General features: G+C 45.4%; 1 protein-coding gene across 1 annotated transcript in view; it reads right to left on the bottom strand.

Annotated features, from left to right (window-relative positions):
- MDGA1 (MAM domain containing glycosylphosphatidylinositol anchor 1) overlaps positions 1-20507 on the bottom strand; it is a 137909-nt gene extending 117402 nt beyond the window's left edge. Inside the window, exon 1 of the mRNA XM_062490317.1 lies at positions 19900-20507. Coding sequence (XP_062346301.1) covers positions 19900-20026 — 127 coding nt within the window. The 5' untranslated portion in view covers positions 20027-20507. The remainder of the gene's footprint in view (positions 1-19899) is intronic.
- Between the last annotated feature and the right edge of the window lie 535 nt (positions 20508-21042).

A 21042-nucleotide genomic window follows, 5' to 3' on the forward strand; every position in this document is an offset into this window, starting at 1 on the left:
TTTGAAAGCTAAAAGCAACATCTCTCCCACCCTATTACTCCCTCCTACTCTTATCCTTGTATTTTATATAAAGGATGGTTTCCCACTCTTCCCACCTTTACTAAACAGATTTTCCAACTCATGCTCCCACATTTGGACAATTAATGGAAAACAGGCACCATAGTGTCACTCATTAATGAGGAAGCCAAATATAGACTTAAGGAACAGGAGCTTGGTCAGGGAGCTAAGTTTAGGAGTGAAAAATACTTCTTACATATTTCAAGACACTACCCTGATGCTCCTAGCCTTCTCAGAGGCAGAGTGGATGCTTGCATGCACATAAAAAGTCCTTCCAAAACATTTGCACATCTCTCCAGCTTTACAACTGACTCATTGCCACAACAGAAAGGCTAAACTCCAAGTCTGGAGATAGCCAAGCTGGCATGGAGTTGGGAGGAACAAGTTGGCATCAGACCTGCTGCAGACCCAAAAGGCACTGGAAGCCATGAGTCTGGCTAACCTCATCAGGCTTTTCACTGCTGAGATTTCTGGAAGCTCTTGATAGCTCCGGCATCTGGATTTAAGGGATACTGAGATTGTGTTTCTTTGTCTGGATTACTTCTAAAGCAGTTGTGTATCATGAAACCAACAGGGAGGAGTGAGAAACGGAACTCCATGACTCTATGGCACCTTCAACACAGCTATGGGTGGAAGCTGAGACCTCAAGCTTCTTGTTATCAGGCAGCTTCTGTCAGACTCCAAGAAAGCATCAGGATTCAGCAACCCCTGTAGCAGGCTCTCAATTTGAGAAGCACAACCCACAGGCCCTCTCCAGCAGGACCAAACTGGGATCAAACCAGTTGTGGAGCACAGCTGAACCAGGCTGAAACCCAACTGTGGAGAGAGCCCTGCAGCCATCATCACAGGAAACCTGTTCCTGGCCACATGTGGAGGGAAGGAACGGGCATGAGGCAGGAACCCTTTCTGCCCTCTCTTCCCATCTCTTTAAAAGGCTGCAAGAAGGGCAGCTTTCTCCTTTCTGGGCCATCTTTGACATGCCAGGCCTGTGTCCCCTGTGCTGCAAGCTTTCCCACTGCCCTTTCAAGAAACCTGCTGCAGTGCTCAAACAGGGAAGCACGTGGAGGGTACCCAGCTCAGAGTTTAATCAGGCTTTTTTTTCAGCCAGTTACCTGGCTCAAGCTTTATTCCCACTTGAGAAGCACCACCCTGCAAACCCCCAAGATGGGGCCCCCTCTGTAGGCTGTGCAAATTGGAATACAAATCAGAGGAAAAAGCTTTCCTCTGTTTGAACAAATTGCTATAGATTCACCCCCGTCTCAGGTCAGAGCCCCCGATGGGAAATATTTTCACTGGCTGACTGCTAATAGACTCTGGAGCAGCCACTGGATCGATACCTGAATAAGAAAATTAGCCAAAGCACACAATCTGATTTTACCTTGTTTTGAATTACAGCAGGTTTGTGTTTATTTCACTCCCTTTTCCCTCCTTCCCTCTCTAGCATGCTTCCCCCATCCTTGCTCCCTGGTTACCTATCTATCAAATCTAGTCAGATTTGTGGGAATATAATAAAGTACGTGCAGGAAGATGTAATGCCTTCTGAAAAATGTTTACATGCATTAATATTTTCTAGTGACACTGCAGCGCTACCACTCCCTCAGAAGAGATAGCTCAGAAGCAGCAGCTAGATTTCCATACATCCCCCTCAAAAAAGATATATGCAAACAATTTTTTAAAAATTTTCACAGGAGGATGGAGGCTCAGCTGCACACACCCTCTCAGAAAACCCAAGAGGTCAGTAGCAAGGTTTCAATATCAGGAATTTAATATAATAATAGTAACAACAACAACAATAGCAACAACACCTCGGTCCTTTCATTTGGGGTTGGTAGAAACGGGGATGTGTAACCACAGCTGGGCTATATTTCAGATGTGAAAGGCTACACAGACACCAGAAGTCATCCTGTTCTATGAAAGACTTCACCAGCAAAGGGACAAGCCAAATGCTGTCAGTGCTGTGTTTCTGACAGCTGAACACATGAACCATCCCAGTTTCCTAATCCTTTCTTGCTGGTTTAGAGCCTATTTAATTGTAATCTGGGAATGGCCCTACAAGAAGGGGAGAGACAGAGAAATAGATTGCAGATACTAAGCACATTAAAGAAAAAAAGCTGCCAAACCAACTGCTCAGATAGGGCATGTTGCCCAGATAAAATTCAGTGGGAGTAAAATAATTCCTGCTACTTCTTACCCCAGCATCCCACTCTTCATGCCACCTACAATGGTGTCAAATAAAGAGAGAAAGCACGACTCAATCTTCAGCTTCCTGCTCCTGCACATCATGCTGTGAAGCAAAGCCACCAGCCGGGCACCCATGGAGAACTCAAAGTACAAAGAAGCCCTGGAGCATTTAACGTGAGATGAGGTCCCCCTGTCACATTACCACACCACAAGTGGCTTCGAACTAAACAGTCTGAGCAGAACCTCACACCATCCTCTTTATGAAGCTTCCCTGAGAAACTGCATGTCTTTCTTTCTACCCAGTCACTTACTGCTACACACTGGGAACAGGATCCTCTTCCTTTGACTTGGCACACAGCACCGGGCATCTGTTAGACATTACCTGCTTTCTATTCAAGGAAACAGACTGGGTATCCCAAGGGCAGCCCTGAAAAATCACTCATGCATCTAATAAATAAATATATATGTGTTACATATACATGCAAATACACATGGAAGTACACATATACATACACACATAACTATTTTACTCTCTGTGATATGTGGTCAAGAGGTTCAATACCCTTTCTCACTGTCTCTAACCCCATTTTTGTTTAATCTTTATGTTACACTTGTGCAAGACTACTAAGCATAATTGTCAGCACACATGCTGCACATAATTGAATATATACAAATGTCTACCAGCACATCTTCTGTTTCCCTCTTTGTCTGTAGCAGACTACACTAGGAGTTTGCTAATTACAGCATGTTAATCAAGGAACTTTAAAGAGGACGATAGGCCATAAATACCTTGTAGCAAAGACAACCTCAATGAAAGAAAACAGAAGAGATAATTTTTCAGGAAGCAGTATTTAGAGTATGTGATACTGGATCAAGTCCAGTGAAGGACCGCCAAAATGGCCAGGCAGGTTGAGTATATGGTATATGAAGAGAAGCAGAGAAAAAATGTGGGTGGGTATCTTTGGTTGGTTGGTTGGTTGGTTTGGGTTTTTTCCTAAGTCTTAACACAAGACAAGACAGAACTTACTGGCATTGCTTTATTGGCAAGGGGTGGATGGAAGGAAGATGGACACAGTCAGACTCTCCTCAGTGGTGCAGGGTAAAAGAAGGGCAAAACCCACCAGACACAGCCCAGGAAATTTGTATTTCTAAAGACAGAATCTATTTCACCATAAAGTTGGTCAAACACCAGCAGAGGGGACCAGAAAGTGTGTGGACCCTCCATCCTTAGGGAAGATCACAGTTCACCTGGATGAGGTATTTAACATCCTGCCTTGATATCAATCACCAAAGTGGCTCAGCTTTGAGCAGAGGGCTGGACCAAGCGACTTCCAGAGGTCCCTTCCAACCTCAATCATTCCACAAAGTAACCACACACAAAACAGATTTAAACTTGGATATGTATAAAAGAGGTAAACACCAAAACCACAAAGGAAGACTATCATGGACATCAGACTTGTTAGCATATATTTTTCTTCTGACTTAGTTGGTTTGGTTCGGTTGATTTTTTAAGATCTGTTGCATTATTGCAGATGCTATCAGAGATTAACAAGGGTTTTTATGGTTTAGGACCTCTAAACCAGGCTGCGATCCAGGAATTTTTGTCAGTATTTTCACTGAGATTCAGACTGAGCCCTCAATTACCATTACTTTGGTGGAGATTTAAGGCTTTGGACTTTCTATCTCCCAGAAAATTGTAAGAGGAATGGAAAGTTACCACAGACTAGCTGTAAGCTTAGTCCCTATGAAGCAGAACTTTTTTTCCTTTAGAAACAAACATATAGTTCCTTCTCTGCTCTGTTTACCGTGTTGATTTTCCTCAGTAGGAAGTTGCAGTACCACATCCCTCCTTGAGGACCATAAAACCCAGAAAGAGCTTCTGGGAAGGTGGCCACAGAGCTCTCAACACAACACAAAATGTCACAGCTTTCCCCAGGCAGGGAATCTAGAGAAAACTAGCATATTATCAGAGAAAAAAGCAGTTGCTCCCAAATGGATGAGTGATGCCTTTGCCGCAGTGCCTACAACTGCACTGCTCCTCTAAGGCACCTGGCTGCCGCCATCCAAGGGGCTGCACATTCCTGGGGGAGAGCCTCCAAATACTGCGGAGGAAGAACCAACCAGCTATGAAAAGAGAAGAGTCACATTCCTGAGACTCTTGAAAGATAAAAAAGGAAGGTCACTCTATGATTTGAGTAGGTGAGAGCCTCCTGCAATTCTTTTCTTCAGCGAAAAGGCCTGCACTTACCTCAACTCAACCTAACCATCCCCAGATGACGTGGAAGAACTGCAGATTTTGATGTATTATTCATTGGTTACCCAAGAAACAACAATACAATGATCCAGCAGCAATGAACATTATGAGCACAAAAGTATCTTGAGGAGACAGCTTCTTCTTTCTACACCTAGGGAAACTTAGTGTCTGGAGGTTATTCTGTCCTGGAATGTGTGGAAGTTAAGTTTTGAGTTTTGATGCTTTGTTCCAGCATCAGCACTGGGCTGAGAGGTACCCTGGCCCATCTGAGCCCCACCAGGCAAGGCAGTGCTACAGGATACACACCAGCTCCAGAAGCACTCACAGACCTAGAGCCCACACTTCTTGGAGGGTGATGAGATGATGGACAAGTGATCTGGGAATGTATCTGCCCAACAAAGAGGCAAAAAAAAATTTTTAAATAAAATAAAGGCAACAAAAGCAATAATGCCTGTTTTAGGAATATCATAAACTGAATTTGTGTGTGCAGATCAACACATTTAGTTGGACAAGGAAGATGGTGAAACTGGAAAGAAGTCTCTAGGGAGATAGGCAGGATAAGGGAGCACTGGTAATCTGAAAAGCTATTTGACAGAAAAAAAGAAAACAAATCAGCTGACAGTAAGTTTGTGCTCTCACTCTTGCTCTAAAATGGAAGCAGTGATGAAAACTCACGCCAGCAAACACTACAGCAGAGATTGCTGCTGTGACTACAGAAACAGCCCTGGAAAACTTCAGCCCTGCCTCAGATCACATCTGATCTCACACACAGTCCCCAAAAGAGCCAGGAGCTGGCCATTAAGCCCAGACCCCCAGCTCCAGCAATGAACACCAGGCCAGGTTCTTACCCCAGTGAGATGATACATTTAAAGTCAAAAGTGTACAAATAAATACAAAAACACTAACAGAAAAGAAAAAGTGAGTGACATGAACCCAGTGCTGTCCATCCTCTCTGATCACCAGGGCAATCTAACCACATCATACCTAGGTCTTTCTCAGCTGTTTCTCTGCTGTGTTGAGCTCTCCAGTCACCATTCCTTCAGCAGGTGCTGAAAGCACTCTGTGCTTCTTCACAAGTGTTCAAAAGCTTTGTGGAAGAGGGTCAAGAAAATACCCCTCATGAGCACTGTGCCTGCTATTTAATCTTATTCATACAAAAAGATCAAACCAAGCTTCCAGCTGCTGTTTGCCTTCAGTGTTGCAACTCAGTATAAAGGCATCACTTGGGTTTTCTTTGCTGCTGCTTCAGGCCGTAGGAATTTCCATTGTATCTGGAATTAGCATGCAGGAAGCAGGGGAAAAGGGCTCTCTTCAACTTACAGGATTTTGTTGACATACTTTATGTGCAAAAGCATACACTCCCTTCCTTTGCAAGCCCCTCTCTTGCAGAGCTAATATGTGTATTTAAAATAATGTACCCCTTTAATACAGCTTTTATTGTTCAAACAAGTATTATTTTAAGCACAGTGAATTCAGGAAGAATTCCGAAGGTGAAGTGACAGGAACTGAGGAAAGAGAGAAGGCACACGGGATGACAGGGTGACAATGGGATAAAGACTCATCCCCCAGCAGGCCCTTATCTCCAAAATAAAGTGAGATCCTGAACACTAGCTCTATTTATGTCCCTTCCTTCTAGCTGCACTTTTTAAGGACACCAGAAAAGTTAGGGAACAAACACAGGTGACAAAGGCAAGGACAAAAAACTTGAACAACTGTACTGCAATTAAGAAACGGTAAGGAAAATTTCCCTTATTCTGGCATAAAAATCCTATGGGAAAGCAAAAGATGGAGAAAATAAAAAAGAAATTCAAATAATTCTTGCCAGCTACCTTCAATTCACTTCAAGACAGCGAGGAGAGACAGGCCTGCAGTCACTAGAAAAGGATATTTGAGTGGTATCACATATCTGATAAAAGAGCCAAAAAACTTTTGGGGTAGGAAAGACTGCTTTTCCTATTATTCCAGACTGGCCAATGGTAGTGAGGACATGACTTGCAGAGAGTTAAGCTCTGTAGATCAAGCGTAAGAATTATCCCATTCTGGAATAATCACAAGCACAATCCAAGTCCTCCAGAGTAGTGGTGTTTGAAATCTAAGTGCCCAGACACTTTTCAAGCCAAGCAAAACAAGAAATCCCCCTACAGAAACTTCCATCTCAGAAGGCAGATCCAAAAACCAGTGACTGCAGTTCTTGGCCTCTCTGGCAAAGTCTTGAGGCACTGCACTCTGGTTAGACAAAGCCAGGACACTTTCTGAAGAGGGTTCACACTCCAGGATGTTCTGTGCTCTGATGACAGATCTGCCATCAGGTTCTCCAGCAGCAGCTCACAAAAGGCAGCTCAGGGAGTGCCTGAGAGTGTCAGCAGAGCAGTGACCACAGCAATCAGGCAGTGATGAAAAGATGCTCACCAATGCAGCCAAGTGGAAACTAAACTGAAGTTTAAAGCTAAAAATGTCGAGTGAAAATTTAACGGTGATGGATTGGGGGTAAAAAAAATACCAAAAACAAACATATGTTCATGAAAACTGTAAACTGCTAAGGCAGGATACCACACAAAACCTGTGGCTGCCCTGTCTATGCTCCCTCCTTTCACATCCTGATGAAATCACCTCGCTGAAATCACTGACTTCATCTCCAAAACCTCTGTCTGAGGCAGACAAATGGCATCACTCTCCATTCACACAAGCAGAAAGGCAGAAGAAACAAACAGATTTGAACTTTTTTGCGATTTAAAGTGAATCTGTTTGTTGCTGGTTGTTATGTTTTGGGTGTGTTTTTTTTTCTATTTGAATTACACTGAAGTCTTTAAAATAAAAACATCTTAAAGAAAGACTGACAGCAACAGGAACCAAGCCATTATGTGCAGCATTTTAGGCCAGCATTTTTATGAGAACAACAGCTTAGTTGGATTTTACTCCCTTGTCTTAGAATTAAAATGCTATCTACAGGAGACAGCACAGCAGAGCCAAAGATTGTGTCCAGGAAAGTGAATCCTCGAAGAGTTGCTCCACCCTGATTCCAACTTCTTTTTTCCTGACAATCTGAGGAAAATCAAGCATTTCTCCTGGTCAGGCAGTAGCAGAGGCTTGAATCAGAGTTTGTCCAGCAGCTTTTGTTCACAGATCATAGGCTCAAGGGCTGCCTGCTCACACGCCCATAGCAGCATCACTTCTTCTGGGCAAACAAATAAAAAGTCATCCATGTCATCAAGGTGAGCAGGTGTGACAAAGCACATATGAGAGCTAAGGTATCAACAAAAGTCCAATCAGCCAAACATGCCTCGAAATCTAACTACAATGACTCACTGGATCAGCCAAAGAGGGAGAAATACAATTCAGGAAAAATCAGTTAGCTCAGCAACTGATCCTCTTCATTACAAACTATCACCAATTTTACACCACCCTGGGATTTGGACTCCAGCCTTGGTGTTCACCCACAGATACTAGCAATGTTCACAGAGCATCTGGGACCCTTAAAAAAAAATAAAAGAAGCATCTAGAAGTATATACACAAATGCTGCATTTATCCCCCTCTTTCCTGCAATGAAGGTGCTGAGACAAGACCCCAAGACCCCTTTTACATGACCCTGAACTTACTGCTATTGCTTTCTAGCAGATCTGCAATCCTGCTCAGGGAAGGCTTCTGCCTGATGGGGATGGCAGTTCTCACTTGCTCTTCCAATCCTTCATTTTCAACAGCAACAATGTCATGGCTATTATCTTGAGATCAATGAAAGAAAGAAATATTCTCATTCTTCAAACTTACACACCAACAACAGCATCTTTTTTATCTTTTTGCTCTCTCTCCTTTTATTTTTTTTTTAAAATCCAGCAATAGCTAGAAGCATTTCCTTCTCATTTCCCTGTCTACCTCACCAAGCACATCACATATCTTAGTATTTTTTGGTATTTTCCCTTGTTTCCTCCCTCTGAACAGCTTTGATTTAAGCCTAGCAAGCAAAAAGCTCATAAGCATGGTTTCTTTCCCCCAACATCCTCACTTACTGCTTCCTCTAGACTTGCTTTGAGACAATCAAATGTAATTCTTAAATTAAACTCTGTCTATTATATATCAGTTCTGGTGGAGCTTTACAGCACGCTGTTCTATGCAAGGAAATGAAGTTGGTGGTGCTGTGATGTGGGGTTGGCTCCTCATTTTTCTCTACTGCTCTTTCAAGTGTCTGTACAAAATGCCCTGCTGACCCAACTGAAGCTGAGTGATAAGTAGCTGATCTACTGCTTTGTACCCAACATCTCCTATCTAAAACCATCTCCTTAAGCAAGCCATATGCTGCAAGCATACTTTGAAATGTCTCCATAATAATCCAAGAAGCAGAACTGTTTGTCAAATAGCACACACACTACTGCTGGCCACTTGGAATAACCATCAGCCACAAGTAGGTACATATGCTCATTGTGATCTGCAAAAATCAGCATGGCATCTTTGCCAAGGCTTAGCAAATGCCAGAGTGGTTTCTGGTTTCAGTAACTAACATTCACTTTGGCTAATTTCTCCTTCTACATGGAGTTCCAAGCCTGATTACCAACCACAAATATGTAACAAATTGCTTCTTTCAATTTGTTGCCGTGATATTCATGCCTCTCACCCAACATCCCAACATGAAAGATTTATGGTATTAATCATGCACATCATAGTAAACAGTCATTCTCTACTGTCAATTGCATTTTTCTGCTGAAATAAGGATGAAAGTGCTGAGCTGCTTATCGTTTGACCAGCCAGAGCACAAACTATTATTGTGCTATTTTAATCAAAGCTGGGGCTTAGTTTCTGTGAGTAACATCTTCATATGCAGCTACATGGTACAGGAGCTTGACTATCCTATTTTGAAAAAACAATTTAGAAACTTAATCACAGCTAAAAACAGGGCTTGTCTATGCAAGGAGTTATTCAGAAACAGCTTTTCAAAATTAAAGATTAATTCCAGACCTGTTGTTCAGAGGTTTTCTTTCACCAAAACAAACCGCATTAAACCAGTTTACACTCCTGCATCTATGCTTGCTTGAAAGACACCACAGATCAAGAAGAGCTCTGGCATTTGTCTTGCTAGGGTTCACAGCTAAGCTGCTGCAGCTGTCAAACTTCAAACTGCACCCCACAATATCTAGTTGGATTTACAGGATTCCCACGCAGTGGCACAAGCAGGAGTTGAGTCAACTCCTCTTGTTTGCACTGCAACCCAAAAGGAAGCATGAAGCTGGTGTAGGTGCCCCACAGTTTATTTATCAAGGGGTTGCTGCCAGGTGATCCCAGGCACAGAGGGCTCAGCACACACCACAGGGCTCACTCAGGATGTGTGAGTTGCACAGTGGCTGGAGCACAGGCCAGGCTGAGCTCCACACTGTTACTGCATTGCAATCAGTAACCAAAGTTGCTAATCTAAAGCTAGCTCAAGAGTGCACCCACAAGTCACAGTCCCACTTCTGAGTAGGCGTAGTGTGTGTGCACCGTAAGTCAAATTGTCAAACAAATACCACTGGCACCAAGTCCTTTTGGTCTTCATTAGCATTTGGGAAACAAACACTAGAAATTTCTCTCTGTCTTCATATATGTAAGAAAACTAAGAATATGGTTTAGCACATACTTAAAATGACAAAATGTGTTAGAATATTCATGTATCCCTTTTGCTTCTTCAAAAGCTGTGCTCTGCTCTGGCACCCAGTCATATTTTAGAGTCACAGCACTTGATACCACATTTTCTCCTTTGTCCTAGGCACTGTCCCTAATCATGCACCTGCTTTTCTTCCCATCCCAAATCTTTGCTCCTTCATGGCAAACACAGCCTTTCTGTCTTTCCACTGGGTACCATCAATAGTCATTTAACCTCCTCCATTCATGACAGAAGTTTTCCATAGCAAGAAATAATGCTTCTTTGATCAAGTGCAAAATAATTTAAATTGTTGCAGCTAGTCAACATTTCCAAAACTGATCCTTCTGCAGATCCAAGCACAGCAAAGCCATGTGTGTGCCCACAACTGAAAGATTTCTGCCTCTCCCAGTGCTGTACAGTTAAGGCTCAACTTCTAGAAGACCTCCAAAGGGTGTCCTAACATAAATCCTAACCTGTGTCAAAGATGAGCTAAATTAGTAGTGAATGACAAAACGTGGTTTTGTTTTCTTACTAAAAAAGAATGGCTGTAACTGGATCAGAGCCTATTTTCAATGGCTTATGCCTTCTTACTGAGGAAGTATTTACTTGGATCTGTCAGCCACGGGGATTGCACTTAATACCAGCTGCACTTTACCAGAGAGGAAAGGATGGTTAAAACTTTGTTGATGTTCAATTCTCCATTCTGCCATGGGCAAATCACTTAATCTCCATCTCATTTCACCACACGCAGAGTGGAATAACCAGGCAACAGAAGCATTGTAAAGGTGGAAGTTCATAGATATTAAAGGGATGGGAGACACATAAGCCCACAAGAAATCCTGAATGTACACTGTGAGAGGAATTTTAATGGTCTATCAACTGTGGATACCCCTACCAGTTAAATATTCTTAAAACCCCAGCTGTATTCACTTGACTGGCAGGGGAATTCAGTCTCCCATCCCCAGCTGCCTCTTGCTGTTCAGGTTACTTTTATGAGCCTCAACTGCTCACTTTTTTGCTATTTTGAGGAATGCTCCAAGTCAGAATAATGCATTTATTAAACTTAAGAAAAGACACTCATTCTTCACTCTAAATCTATGAACACCTTTATCTGCCATGCAAGGCACGCAACAAGCACCAGAAGGTGAAACAGTATTTGTAAGCAAAACCCATTTTGACACATTTCTCAAACATCTGTCTGAATCACATCTTTGTTTTTCCTTTTTATTTCATCACAAAGGCACACAAGAGATGCACAAGATTCCCATCCACATTTATTTTAAAACAATTTACACTAATTAGTGAAGGACCATTTCCTTCTGAAACAGGAGCTGCAATAGCAAGCAGTTACTCTTGTATTAAATGTCCACCTGCAGATATCCTAAAGCTTTTCTCACAGCTTGACTTTAGCTTTCAATGTTTTGTCAGTTCTTCTTTAGGCAACATTTGCTAATTTGTCTTCAGAAACTGCCGTTCTTACTGCACCTTTGTCAATTGCTATCCTCACCCTGCCATTTCCATTTACACAAACCCAGCAAAAATATCTGGATGCCATTTGTCCTACACTACAGCTCACAGTGGAGAGAAACCACAAGCCAGTAGATCACAGCCAGGAGGATTTTTAGTTACATTGTTGGTGTCTCCCCTGTGCAAGCTAAAGCAAAGGGTTACAGCCACGAGTGATTTGCAGCACGAGAGAAAAAGGAGCCACAAGAAAGCAATAGGCTGGTCAGAGCAATAAAAACCGCTTGAGGTCCTTGCTTGCCACCTCGATGCTTGCACCCTCTCCCTGGAGGTCTGCAGCCCAGCACAGAGCTGTGACCTGCTCACAGAGCAGTGCTGGTGACTTCAGATCACCAGGCCACTCCAACACCACGGCTGGCCCCAGTGGGCTGTCCTGCCCTGTGCACAACCACTGAAACATATAACTGTGTCTACACAGCTGTTCCCTGCTAGCACAATACTGAGAACACCCAGTGCTTCACAAAAGGAGCGTCCTTCTCAGAGGAGTTCAAGCATTACTAGAACCATAAAGCTCTCTGTTCATTTTGGGAACACAGTCACAAGCACACACTGAAGTAACCATATTGCCTAGTCTAGAGAAACAAGTGGAAAATTTAAAGAACTAATAATTTATATCCAGCTGCCTCTCTACTTCCCTGGTTAACTTTAGGTGTCTCCTTCTGCCAGCCACAGACTACAGTATTTGGGCAATTAAACTAAAGCTTTAGTAATAAGATGACCTTGGATACAGTGTGGCAAATACAGAAGTGAAAAGAACTCCCTGCAGGCAGCCACAATGCTCAAAAGACACTGCTGCTTTAGGCTAGAGTCCCTAAGCCATGTTTTCCAAGGGCCAAAGCACCAGCATCAATCCTACACCTCTGCTGTGGGCCACCCAGCTCTGCTGCATCACAGAACCAAGACTATAGATAAATTACATTAATGACCTCAACTGAAAATTTTAAAGGCCGATAGACCCATCTTTTCTTCCTCTCCAACCAAAGCCATTCATGCCATCCCTCTTTGCTCCTACCCATTCAGAGTGTTTTAATATACCTTTTCGAGAATCAAAACCAACCAAACAAAAGCCTAAACAAACAAAACAAAACAAAAATCCCCAAACCACAACTACACAGATATGCTAAGGACAAAAAAAAATAAAAGAAAGAAAAAAAATTAGGGAAAACCAAAAAAAGGATTTAACAGGCCTGCACTCACTTTTTTTACAGTCTTTGTTTGGAAATGGACAAGAAAGAGTGAAAGAATAGGGTGTTCGTAATCCAGGAGAGAGTGGGAGAGGAAGGAAAGAGGAAAACAAAGAGAAAAGGGGAAAAGGTAAAATGGTAAAAAAATAAACAAAAACAAACAAACAAAAAAAAAAAAAAAAAACCACCACGAACGGGGAGGTGGGGTTGGTTATGCGTTGCTTGGGTACAATTGGACAGAGCTCCAGATCCTAAAACAAACCCGGGGCAGATGTAAAACCACGCGCGGGCAGCCAGCGCCAAAACCCGGACGCGGCAGCTCCATCCCGGGCTCTCGCTCCCGCACAGCCTCCCGGAAGACGCCGGGAAGTTGGACAGAGGGATCCCGCCCGAAGTCCGCCGAGGCGACCACGGGAAGAACGAGCGGCCCCAGGGCGTTCCCCGCGTACCCGTCCCACGCGTGTCCTGCCGCAGCGGGAGCGCGTCCCGAGGAAGCCCCAGCCCGTCTCTCCCGGGAAAGGGGCGCTCGCCGGCACCGCGCAACGCCTCCCTCTGCCGGGCAGCGGCGGAGGAGCGGCCCCGCCGTCCACATGTGCTCCGCAGCCACAGCTGGAGAGGAGCCCGCAGGCAGGACGGGGAAGGACGGGCAGCCTTTTCCTCGGGTGGGGGGGGGAGCAGGAGCCGCCTGCGGCGGCGCTTTCTGCCTGGGCAGAAGTCACGGAAAAGAAGCGGGGGGTCTAAAGCTTGGTTCCCAGAAACAGCTGACGCCGGGCGCCAAGGCGCTCTGCCTCCCATCATGCGCTGTCCCAGCTATGCTGATGGTAACAGCCCTTCTCCTGCTTCAGTTCCCTTGAGACAAGATCGTCTGTAGCCCAGGATCTCCTTTTCCTGCTCTGCTTCCCGAGCTCTTTCCTAGCTCTTTAATGCAGCACTTTTGAGTCTCGGCTGCATGATTGTCACATATTTAATTTGTTCTTTTAAACAGTAGGCAAGTGCTTAGCTATAAGAAACAAACTTTTGTTGTTTCTTCAATCATTTCCCCAAATGAAGAACAGATTAAAGCTCTTTCTTCTTTTCAAATCAAAGTACTTTGAATCCCACCAGTGTAGAGATCTCACCAGTTAAACATGGGCACAGAGACACAAAACACACAAATTCTCTGTTTCCACTTCTCAACACATCACTGTCTCTGGTGGAACATGAAGGCCTTCTCAGATCGGCATTCTGCATTCTGCTGTGTGTTGTCAATGCCCGTAGCTCTCCCCTTGCCTTCACAAGCCCAGGGGACTCAGGCACATTTTACCATTTTGAATTTAAACCTTTACCACACCAGAGGATGACAGTCAGCATAAAGTGTCTGGGACACAGGCACTGGGTGTGCTCACCTTGACTGCTTGAGAACAGAAATGGTGTCAGTTTTCTTAACAGTTTCAGAGTAACTGAGATCTGGGCTACTAGGTATGGCCTAAAGAAACACATATTGTATCACCAGATGGTACCCACAGCCTTTCCAAGAACAAACCAACATAATCCACTGTCTCTTCTCTAGAGGGCTTATCTTCCTTACAGCAAAACATAGCCCCTTCTGACAACACAACACAGCAACCCCTCTGCACAAAAGATACCAAGATCTCACCTGACGAGAAGTCCACCAATGAACTGTCTCTCCAGAACTGCACATGCAAACCAGTTGCATGTGGACTTAGCTTATGCCACCTAAAGAAACCTTTTGCAGGTGGGATTTGGGACATTTCCATGAACAGAGTAAGAAACACCTTCTACCCCAAGCTGTCTTTCATTACTAGAAATTCATCTCTCTCTCTATTGCTTTTATCAGCATGCTGGCACTGGGCAGAAGGCAATTTTCCCTCATCCCCCCCACCTCTGCCCTTCTGATAACAAGCCATAGCCATGCAGGCATGGTTCTTAGCTTAATGCTAATAGACTATGCTTAATGAACCAAGAGAGCACAGTGTGTATGGAGGGAGGGACTGGAAGCCTGAAACTGCTCTATTCAAGCAAGCAGAATAGCAGTAACTCATCAAAATACAGGCAAAACAGTAGGGCTTCTGGTTGATGGGAAGTGTCACAAGATCCCTGAGTTACCAGCATGGAAATAATTTTTATCTTTACTTTAAAATAAGTACAGCAGCCTCAGCAGCACAGAACTCCTTACTGCCACTACTGAATTACTGTCTTGAACCTCCAGAGCCACCTTCTGCTGCATCTTCCACTTATTGGGAGTCACTTACTACACCTACCTTCCTGTCTTTCAAACTCATCTGAAATCATACACATATATTTTAGAAATTCCACTGTGAACCTGACAGGGTGATAATTTTAAAAGCTGTGCTGCTCATGTCAAATTGTTCAACATCTGTCTTCATGTTCCCACAAAAATTAGCATAGGATGGTGGTTTCTGATGACACCTATAGTGAAATATTTTGACTTCATCCAGCAAGTTGCAAACAACCTGTCAAGAGGATAATGTCAGTTTTCTAGTAATGCATATTAAAGTCAATTGAGGGCTTATCTGGTATGTCAAGCTACTGACCTGACCTAAAACCAGAGGCTCTAGTGTCACAGAAGAGTGAATCTGACACATTACAATTGAAGAACAGCATGGCATTCTGAACAGTGAGCTGGACGTATTTCATGCCTTGACCTTAAAGAGCTGATCAAGAACTATGGAAATCTTGGACCAGCCCAGTCCATTGGTGAAACTAGTCCTATGGCACTCCAGTTAGAAAACTCATTCCTCAAAAGACTCTATACAGCCTAGGCTGACATATATTTAGGAGCTGGACAACAAAGAGAAATGACTGAGCACAAAGGATGTGTGTACATCCATGTATACATGTATATACACACACATATATAGTTTGGAGGGCCACTGTGCTCAAGCACTGCATTTTCCCAACACAATCAACCAAGAAGTGGCTCACAGGAGCCAGCTCCATCATTCCTTTAGCCAGCAATCTCTTCAGCCATTTCTGAGGACACAGGGTGCCCTGAGACAATAGCAAGGTAGCAGAAGAGCTCCATGTCTTTGCTCCCCTGTTCCTGCTGGCAAAACAACTCGGGCAGAGGCACATGAGAGGGTTGGATTCAGATCAGCAGGGTCCTGGTGCCTGTGTCCCAGAAACTGTCAGCAGAAGACATGGACACATAAATGTTGCACAAGGGTGTGAGGCAGGCAAAATTAAAAAAATTATAGGAAAAGTGTTTTTACTTAAAAAAAACCCAACAAAACAAATGAAAAATGAACATGTAAAAGGAGCAGGAAACAAATCATGTCAGGTGTACATGAAATTAGTGTGGATGTTAACAGCCTAAACTCTGGATATGTTTTAGTACAACACTCCTCCATCACAAATGCAAGAAAAAAGTCTTCCAGTAGTTTGTGTTGTTTTTTTTTTTTTTTTTTTTGCTGTCTGTAGTGGCATCTCAGGGCTGATTCAATGTGATGGTGTCTCTTAAAACAAAGAGCCTTCACAGGTCATTTATTTCCCACCTCTGAGGCCAGGGCAGGACTACTCAACACTCCAAGTGCTTCACCCCACCAGTTTCAAGAGCAGACCACCCAATCCCTCTGATCATGGTGCCAGGCAGCTTTCCTTGCTGCCCAGCCTACATATTTCCTTGTATTCCATTTCCATCCTCTTACTGTATGTAGCCCCTCACCACACACTGTGATGCCCATTCCTGCAATGCTTTCTCTTCAGCTGAATTAGGAGAAGCAGGGGACACTTTCTTATTCTGCCTGAAAGACTGCTGCTGTTCAGTGGGACTGTGCTAATTGCAAGACAACCCAGAAATGTTAATTATACACTGCACACGGAGCAATCACAGCAGCAGCACTGTGCACACCAAACCAGAGCTACCCAAATTCTGGTATCTAGAAGGCAGAGTGGAAGGCAAGAGGCATACTTTTCCTTTTGAATGCCACCACCACGCCCCAATCCTCCCCTCAGTCTAACTTGTGGTCTTTAAGTGTTGATAACTCCAAGCTGTGAAGGGCAAGTCCCCTGTCTCCTTACCTCTTTCTTCCTCCTCCTCAGTTCTGACATTTTCTAGAGATCTATTACAGTTGGCTTCTCATCTTGACCAGCTGCATTAACACACCAGGACTGAAAAGCACATGCAATCTGGGAAACAGTCTACCACAAAAGACTGGTAAAAGTTGCCTCTTGGCAGCCTGCTGAATTGCCTTCCCCATCAGGCCAGCCTTGACTCACTGCAACAAACAAGGCTGAAAGAATGGGATCAGCTAATGAGAAGAGGGTTTCAGACACACTTCAGTCATTACAACAAATGCCAATTTATATAACAAGCCTCTTCAGGTAGCAGGCAAAAAGCACCTTGACTCCTAATTAAATTGCGCCTCAATTGCGAATGCTTCTTTCCCAGAACCCCCCTTATACACATTTTATTTATACCATTCATCTCAATAAACCTCTCCAACAACTCTGCTCTCCCAGACAGAGGTCTTTTGTGCGCATCCATGTGGGTGTATTATTTAAAGGGTACATCACATGGATACTTTATCTTCGTTAATCTCATTTAATCTCAGGAGATTTGCTAAAGCAAAATATATTTATAGACCCATATAGATGCCTCCCCCAGTCTCCACTGCCAATATGCAAAGGCAGGAAAAGAGATCTGAACCATGACACTTGAGTTCCCATAATTTTTACATTAGGTGCCACATGATATCGACATTCACAACATAGAGTGCTGAAGTACAGCTTAAAGCTATGGCAAGAGACCAATATAGAGGAAAAACTCAAGTGGAGGGGGGGCAGCGGGACTAATTTCTAATCCTGCTTTTTATTTATGCTTGCACATATAACAGTATTAATCCAGCCGTGCTTGAGCTGTCAGTAACAGCCCTCTCGCATCCAAAGAAACAGTGCTGGCTGCAGAAGGCATGAAATCAGCCCAGGGTAGTGGACTGAAGGCAGTATGAAAACTATTAGTCACCGTCCAAGTTTGCAGTGTGCTGATTCCACGAGACACTGCTCTGGGCTGCACTCAGAGACAACTGCGTACTAAGGCTCTTGTTCAATAGTTTGAAGAGCTGGGGTGGGAAGAGGAAGGAAGACACTAGATTTCCCCTTTGTGTAGCTAAGTACGAGAACAGATAGAAGTAGTGGACCATTTTGGCTTAAAAGGATGCCTTCATCTTAGTATATGTCTGCATCTGTGCTTTCTTTTGTACACAGCTTCTTCAATCCCTCTCTGAGAGAAAAATAAAAAAAAATCAGTAAGTTATTCTAAAGATCTAATAGCAGCAGCACTGTCAAATGCAAGTTCACTGAAGTGTATGAAAAAATACAACAGGCAACCCTCTAAAGCACATTTAAGCAAACCTGGTTTTAAGCTCTGTCCCTCTTGTTACAATCCTAAGCAGTGAGTCGACTCTACAGCAACTGACAGCTATTCAGCAACAAACATGCTGAAGCGAAATAATAAAAGTTCAGCTAGAAGCAGATTACCTATTTTAAAGGATTAAATTATATGCTCTGACCAGGTTTCTGTACCACAAAGTCATTCTACTCCTCATCTTTCCAGCCTTTCAAGAGTCATACAGTTTTCATCTGGATATGCAGACTGGGAGAAAATACATATACTGAGAAGAAGCAAGGAAAAAAAAAAATAAGGAAACTAAATACCCTCTATTTAAAACAGTTATTTTACAAACCAGACCCAAACTCAAATTAACATCCCAGTGCTCAAGGAGAAAGGAGGAATTGTTTCCATTAAAGAAATACATCATTAAAAAGTGACCTACAAAGACTTACCCATAGTCAGTGAGACTGAACTGATCTTTGCCAGAGCTCACACAAGAGACTGGCTGCGTGCTGTTAAAAAAGAGGGAGCGGGGGGGAGTCGCGGGCTGGATTCTCTCACTAGGGTCTCTCTTCAGAGCTCAGAGAGCCTGGCTTGTTAGAGGCAGTGGCATGCCTTCCAGAAGGACTTAACAGCGACGCACAACTGAGTTGTAAGCTAAGATAAAGCCGGTTTGTTATGAGAGACAAGTCTTGTGGGTTGCTTTTATTTATTTTTTCCCAGTGTATTGGAAATGCAGATCTTGTAAAGCAAGAATTCAGAGAGGGCTGGGAGAGGGAAAGGGGGGCTGCACGTCTGGCTAAAGTAAATCCCGGGTGTTCTCTCAGCCCGGGGCTTGTGCTCGGCGGCACGGGGTGTAATCCCCCTCCTCTGCCCTGGCACTGAGGGGCTGCGGAAGCCAGACCGCTCATGAGGAGACCACTGGAGCTCGCCATTTGCCACCCTGCCTGCAAGCAAGGAGAGGAAGTAAGCTCCGTTAATGTAGAAATAGTAATAGTAAAAAAAAGGGAAAAATGTCAAGCATCTCGGCATCATCTCTGCCACAGACCATCACCCACACATCTCCATCACCTCAAGAAGAAAATCAGCAGCAAAGTTCCACAAGGTGCAAAACCAGCCTCGCCTCGCCCTCCCGGGAAGCCCGGCGGGGCTGGCAGTGGGGAGCAGCGGGGATCCGGCCCCGCCGAACCGGGGGAAGCCGCGCCGGGGGAGGGAGCGGGCAGCCCCCGGCACCCAGGGAGAGAGACCGGGCAGCCCGGCCGCCCTTCTCCCTGCTTCCCCGTGCCGGTGGTCCTGAGACCAAGGAAACCCGAGAGCGCATCGCCGAGAAGGGATCCTCCATCCTCCCCCTGCCCCAAAGAAAATGCAACTCGGAGGTGCTCCCGGAGCCGCCCCCGCCGGCATCAGCGCGGCGTTCCCACGCCAGGCGGGTGGGGAGAGGGGAGGCAGGGCCGGGGCTCCAGTCGCTCCCCCGGCAGCAGTGCCGCCGGCGGTCCCTGCGTGCCATCTCGGCGGACTCGTACATGGGAGGCGGCCAGAGGTTACGGCGAGGAATTATGAAGTAGCTACTGGCGCTGGAAGCCCTATTGCTGCGTCAGTCTCTCCGCTCAGGCTGAGACGAGGTTCGGCGGCATCATTTACTTTCTCCTGCAGGTGCTTTTTAACTTTGATCCCACCGCCGCTGTCTGCGCCCTCGCCCCCCACCCCTCCTTCGCAAACAGCGACAATGTCTCTTACCGTACACTCCTTGTCCCCTGCTGTACACCGGCACCAGAGACAGGAATAAAAAAAAGATCATGTCCATCTTCAAGGCAGAGCCTTCATCGCCGGCGAAGAAAAACAGCCAAAACAGCTCAGGCAGCATCCGGCGGGGGAGCAAGGAGCAGCCGAAAGCCTCCTGAAACGCCGCCCCATGCGCCCCGCTCCGCGCCGAGCACCGGCGCCTCTCGGGCGGAGGAAGGGACCCCCAGCCCAGGGGCCGCCCGGGGGTAAAATTTAAAATTTAGGGGAAAAAAATAAGAAAAAAAAAGAAAGAAAGAAAGAAAGAAAGAGAAAAAGAAAGGAGGGAGAGAGCGAGAAGGAGGCAGGGAGGGCAGAAACGCGGAGTGCCGCTTCTCGCTTCCCCTCGCCAGGTTGCTCGAGGATCTCCAGGCGAACAGGCAGCCGGGACTGCACTCGGGGTACGGGGAAAGGCCAACCCGGGGGCACCGGGCTAAGGCAGGGGCAGGGCCCGGGCCAGCCCGGCGTTATCCCCCTATCCCTGCGGGAAACGGGCTCCTTTGTCCAGCGGGAGCTGCCGAGCGCTGCCCCAAGTCCCGCGCTGCCCGAAGTGCTGCCAACTGGGGCCAACTTGAGTGAGTCCTCACCCTCCCTCCTCCTGACGAGGCTCTGGCCGCAGCCCCTGGAGCGGACGGGGAGAAGGAGAAGGAGGTGGAGAAAAAGGGGGGAAGCGAGGGTGGGGGGGGGTAGGAGCCAGCTGCTGAAAGGCGGAGGAAGGGATAGGTGATTCTCGCTCCTTTTTTCCAGATCTTCTGAGGAGGGGATTGTTGTAATTAATCAAATCCAGGAATGATTTTTCTTTTTTTTTAAGCGGCTCCCAAGAGCTCCCCCAGCTGCACTGCACCGCCCCAACCAGCCTGAAGGGAGTAACAACCGAGGGGCAGGCAGACCACGCACCCTCTCTGCGCCTGCAGCTCAGCCCGGCTCTCCTCGCCTCCTCCCCAACCTGCCAGGTTCTTCGCCCTTCAAAACTTTCCCTGATGTTGTGTGCCAGCCTCTTGTGGGTGCGTCGCCTCCGTGCTTGCCTGCTCCGCCCGCCTCGCAGAGGATCTGCAGCTGTACAGGGGCCCGTGTCTCTCTCCCCCGACGGCTGCCGGAGCT

This window comes from Cinclus cinclus, chromosome 3, assembly GCF_963662255.1.
Source record: "Cinclus cinclus chromosome 3, bCinCin1.1, whole genome shotgun sequence".
Lineage (NCBI taxonomy): Eukaryota > Metazoa > Chordata > Aves > Passeriformes > Cinclidae > Cinclus > Cinclus cinclus.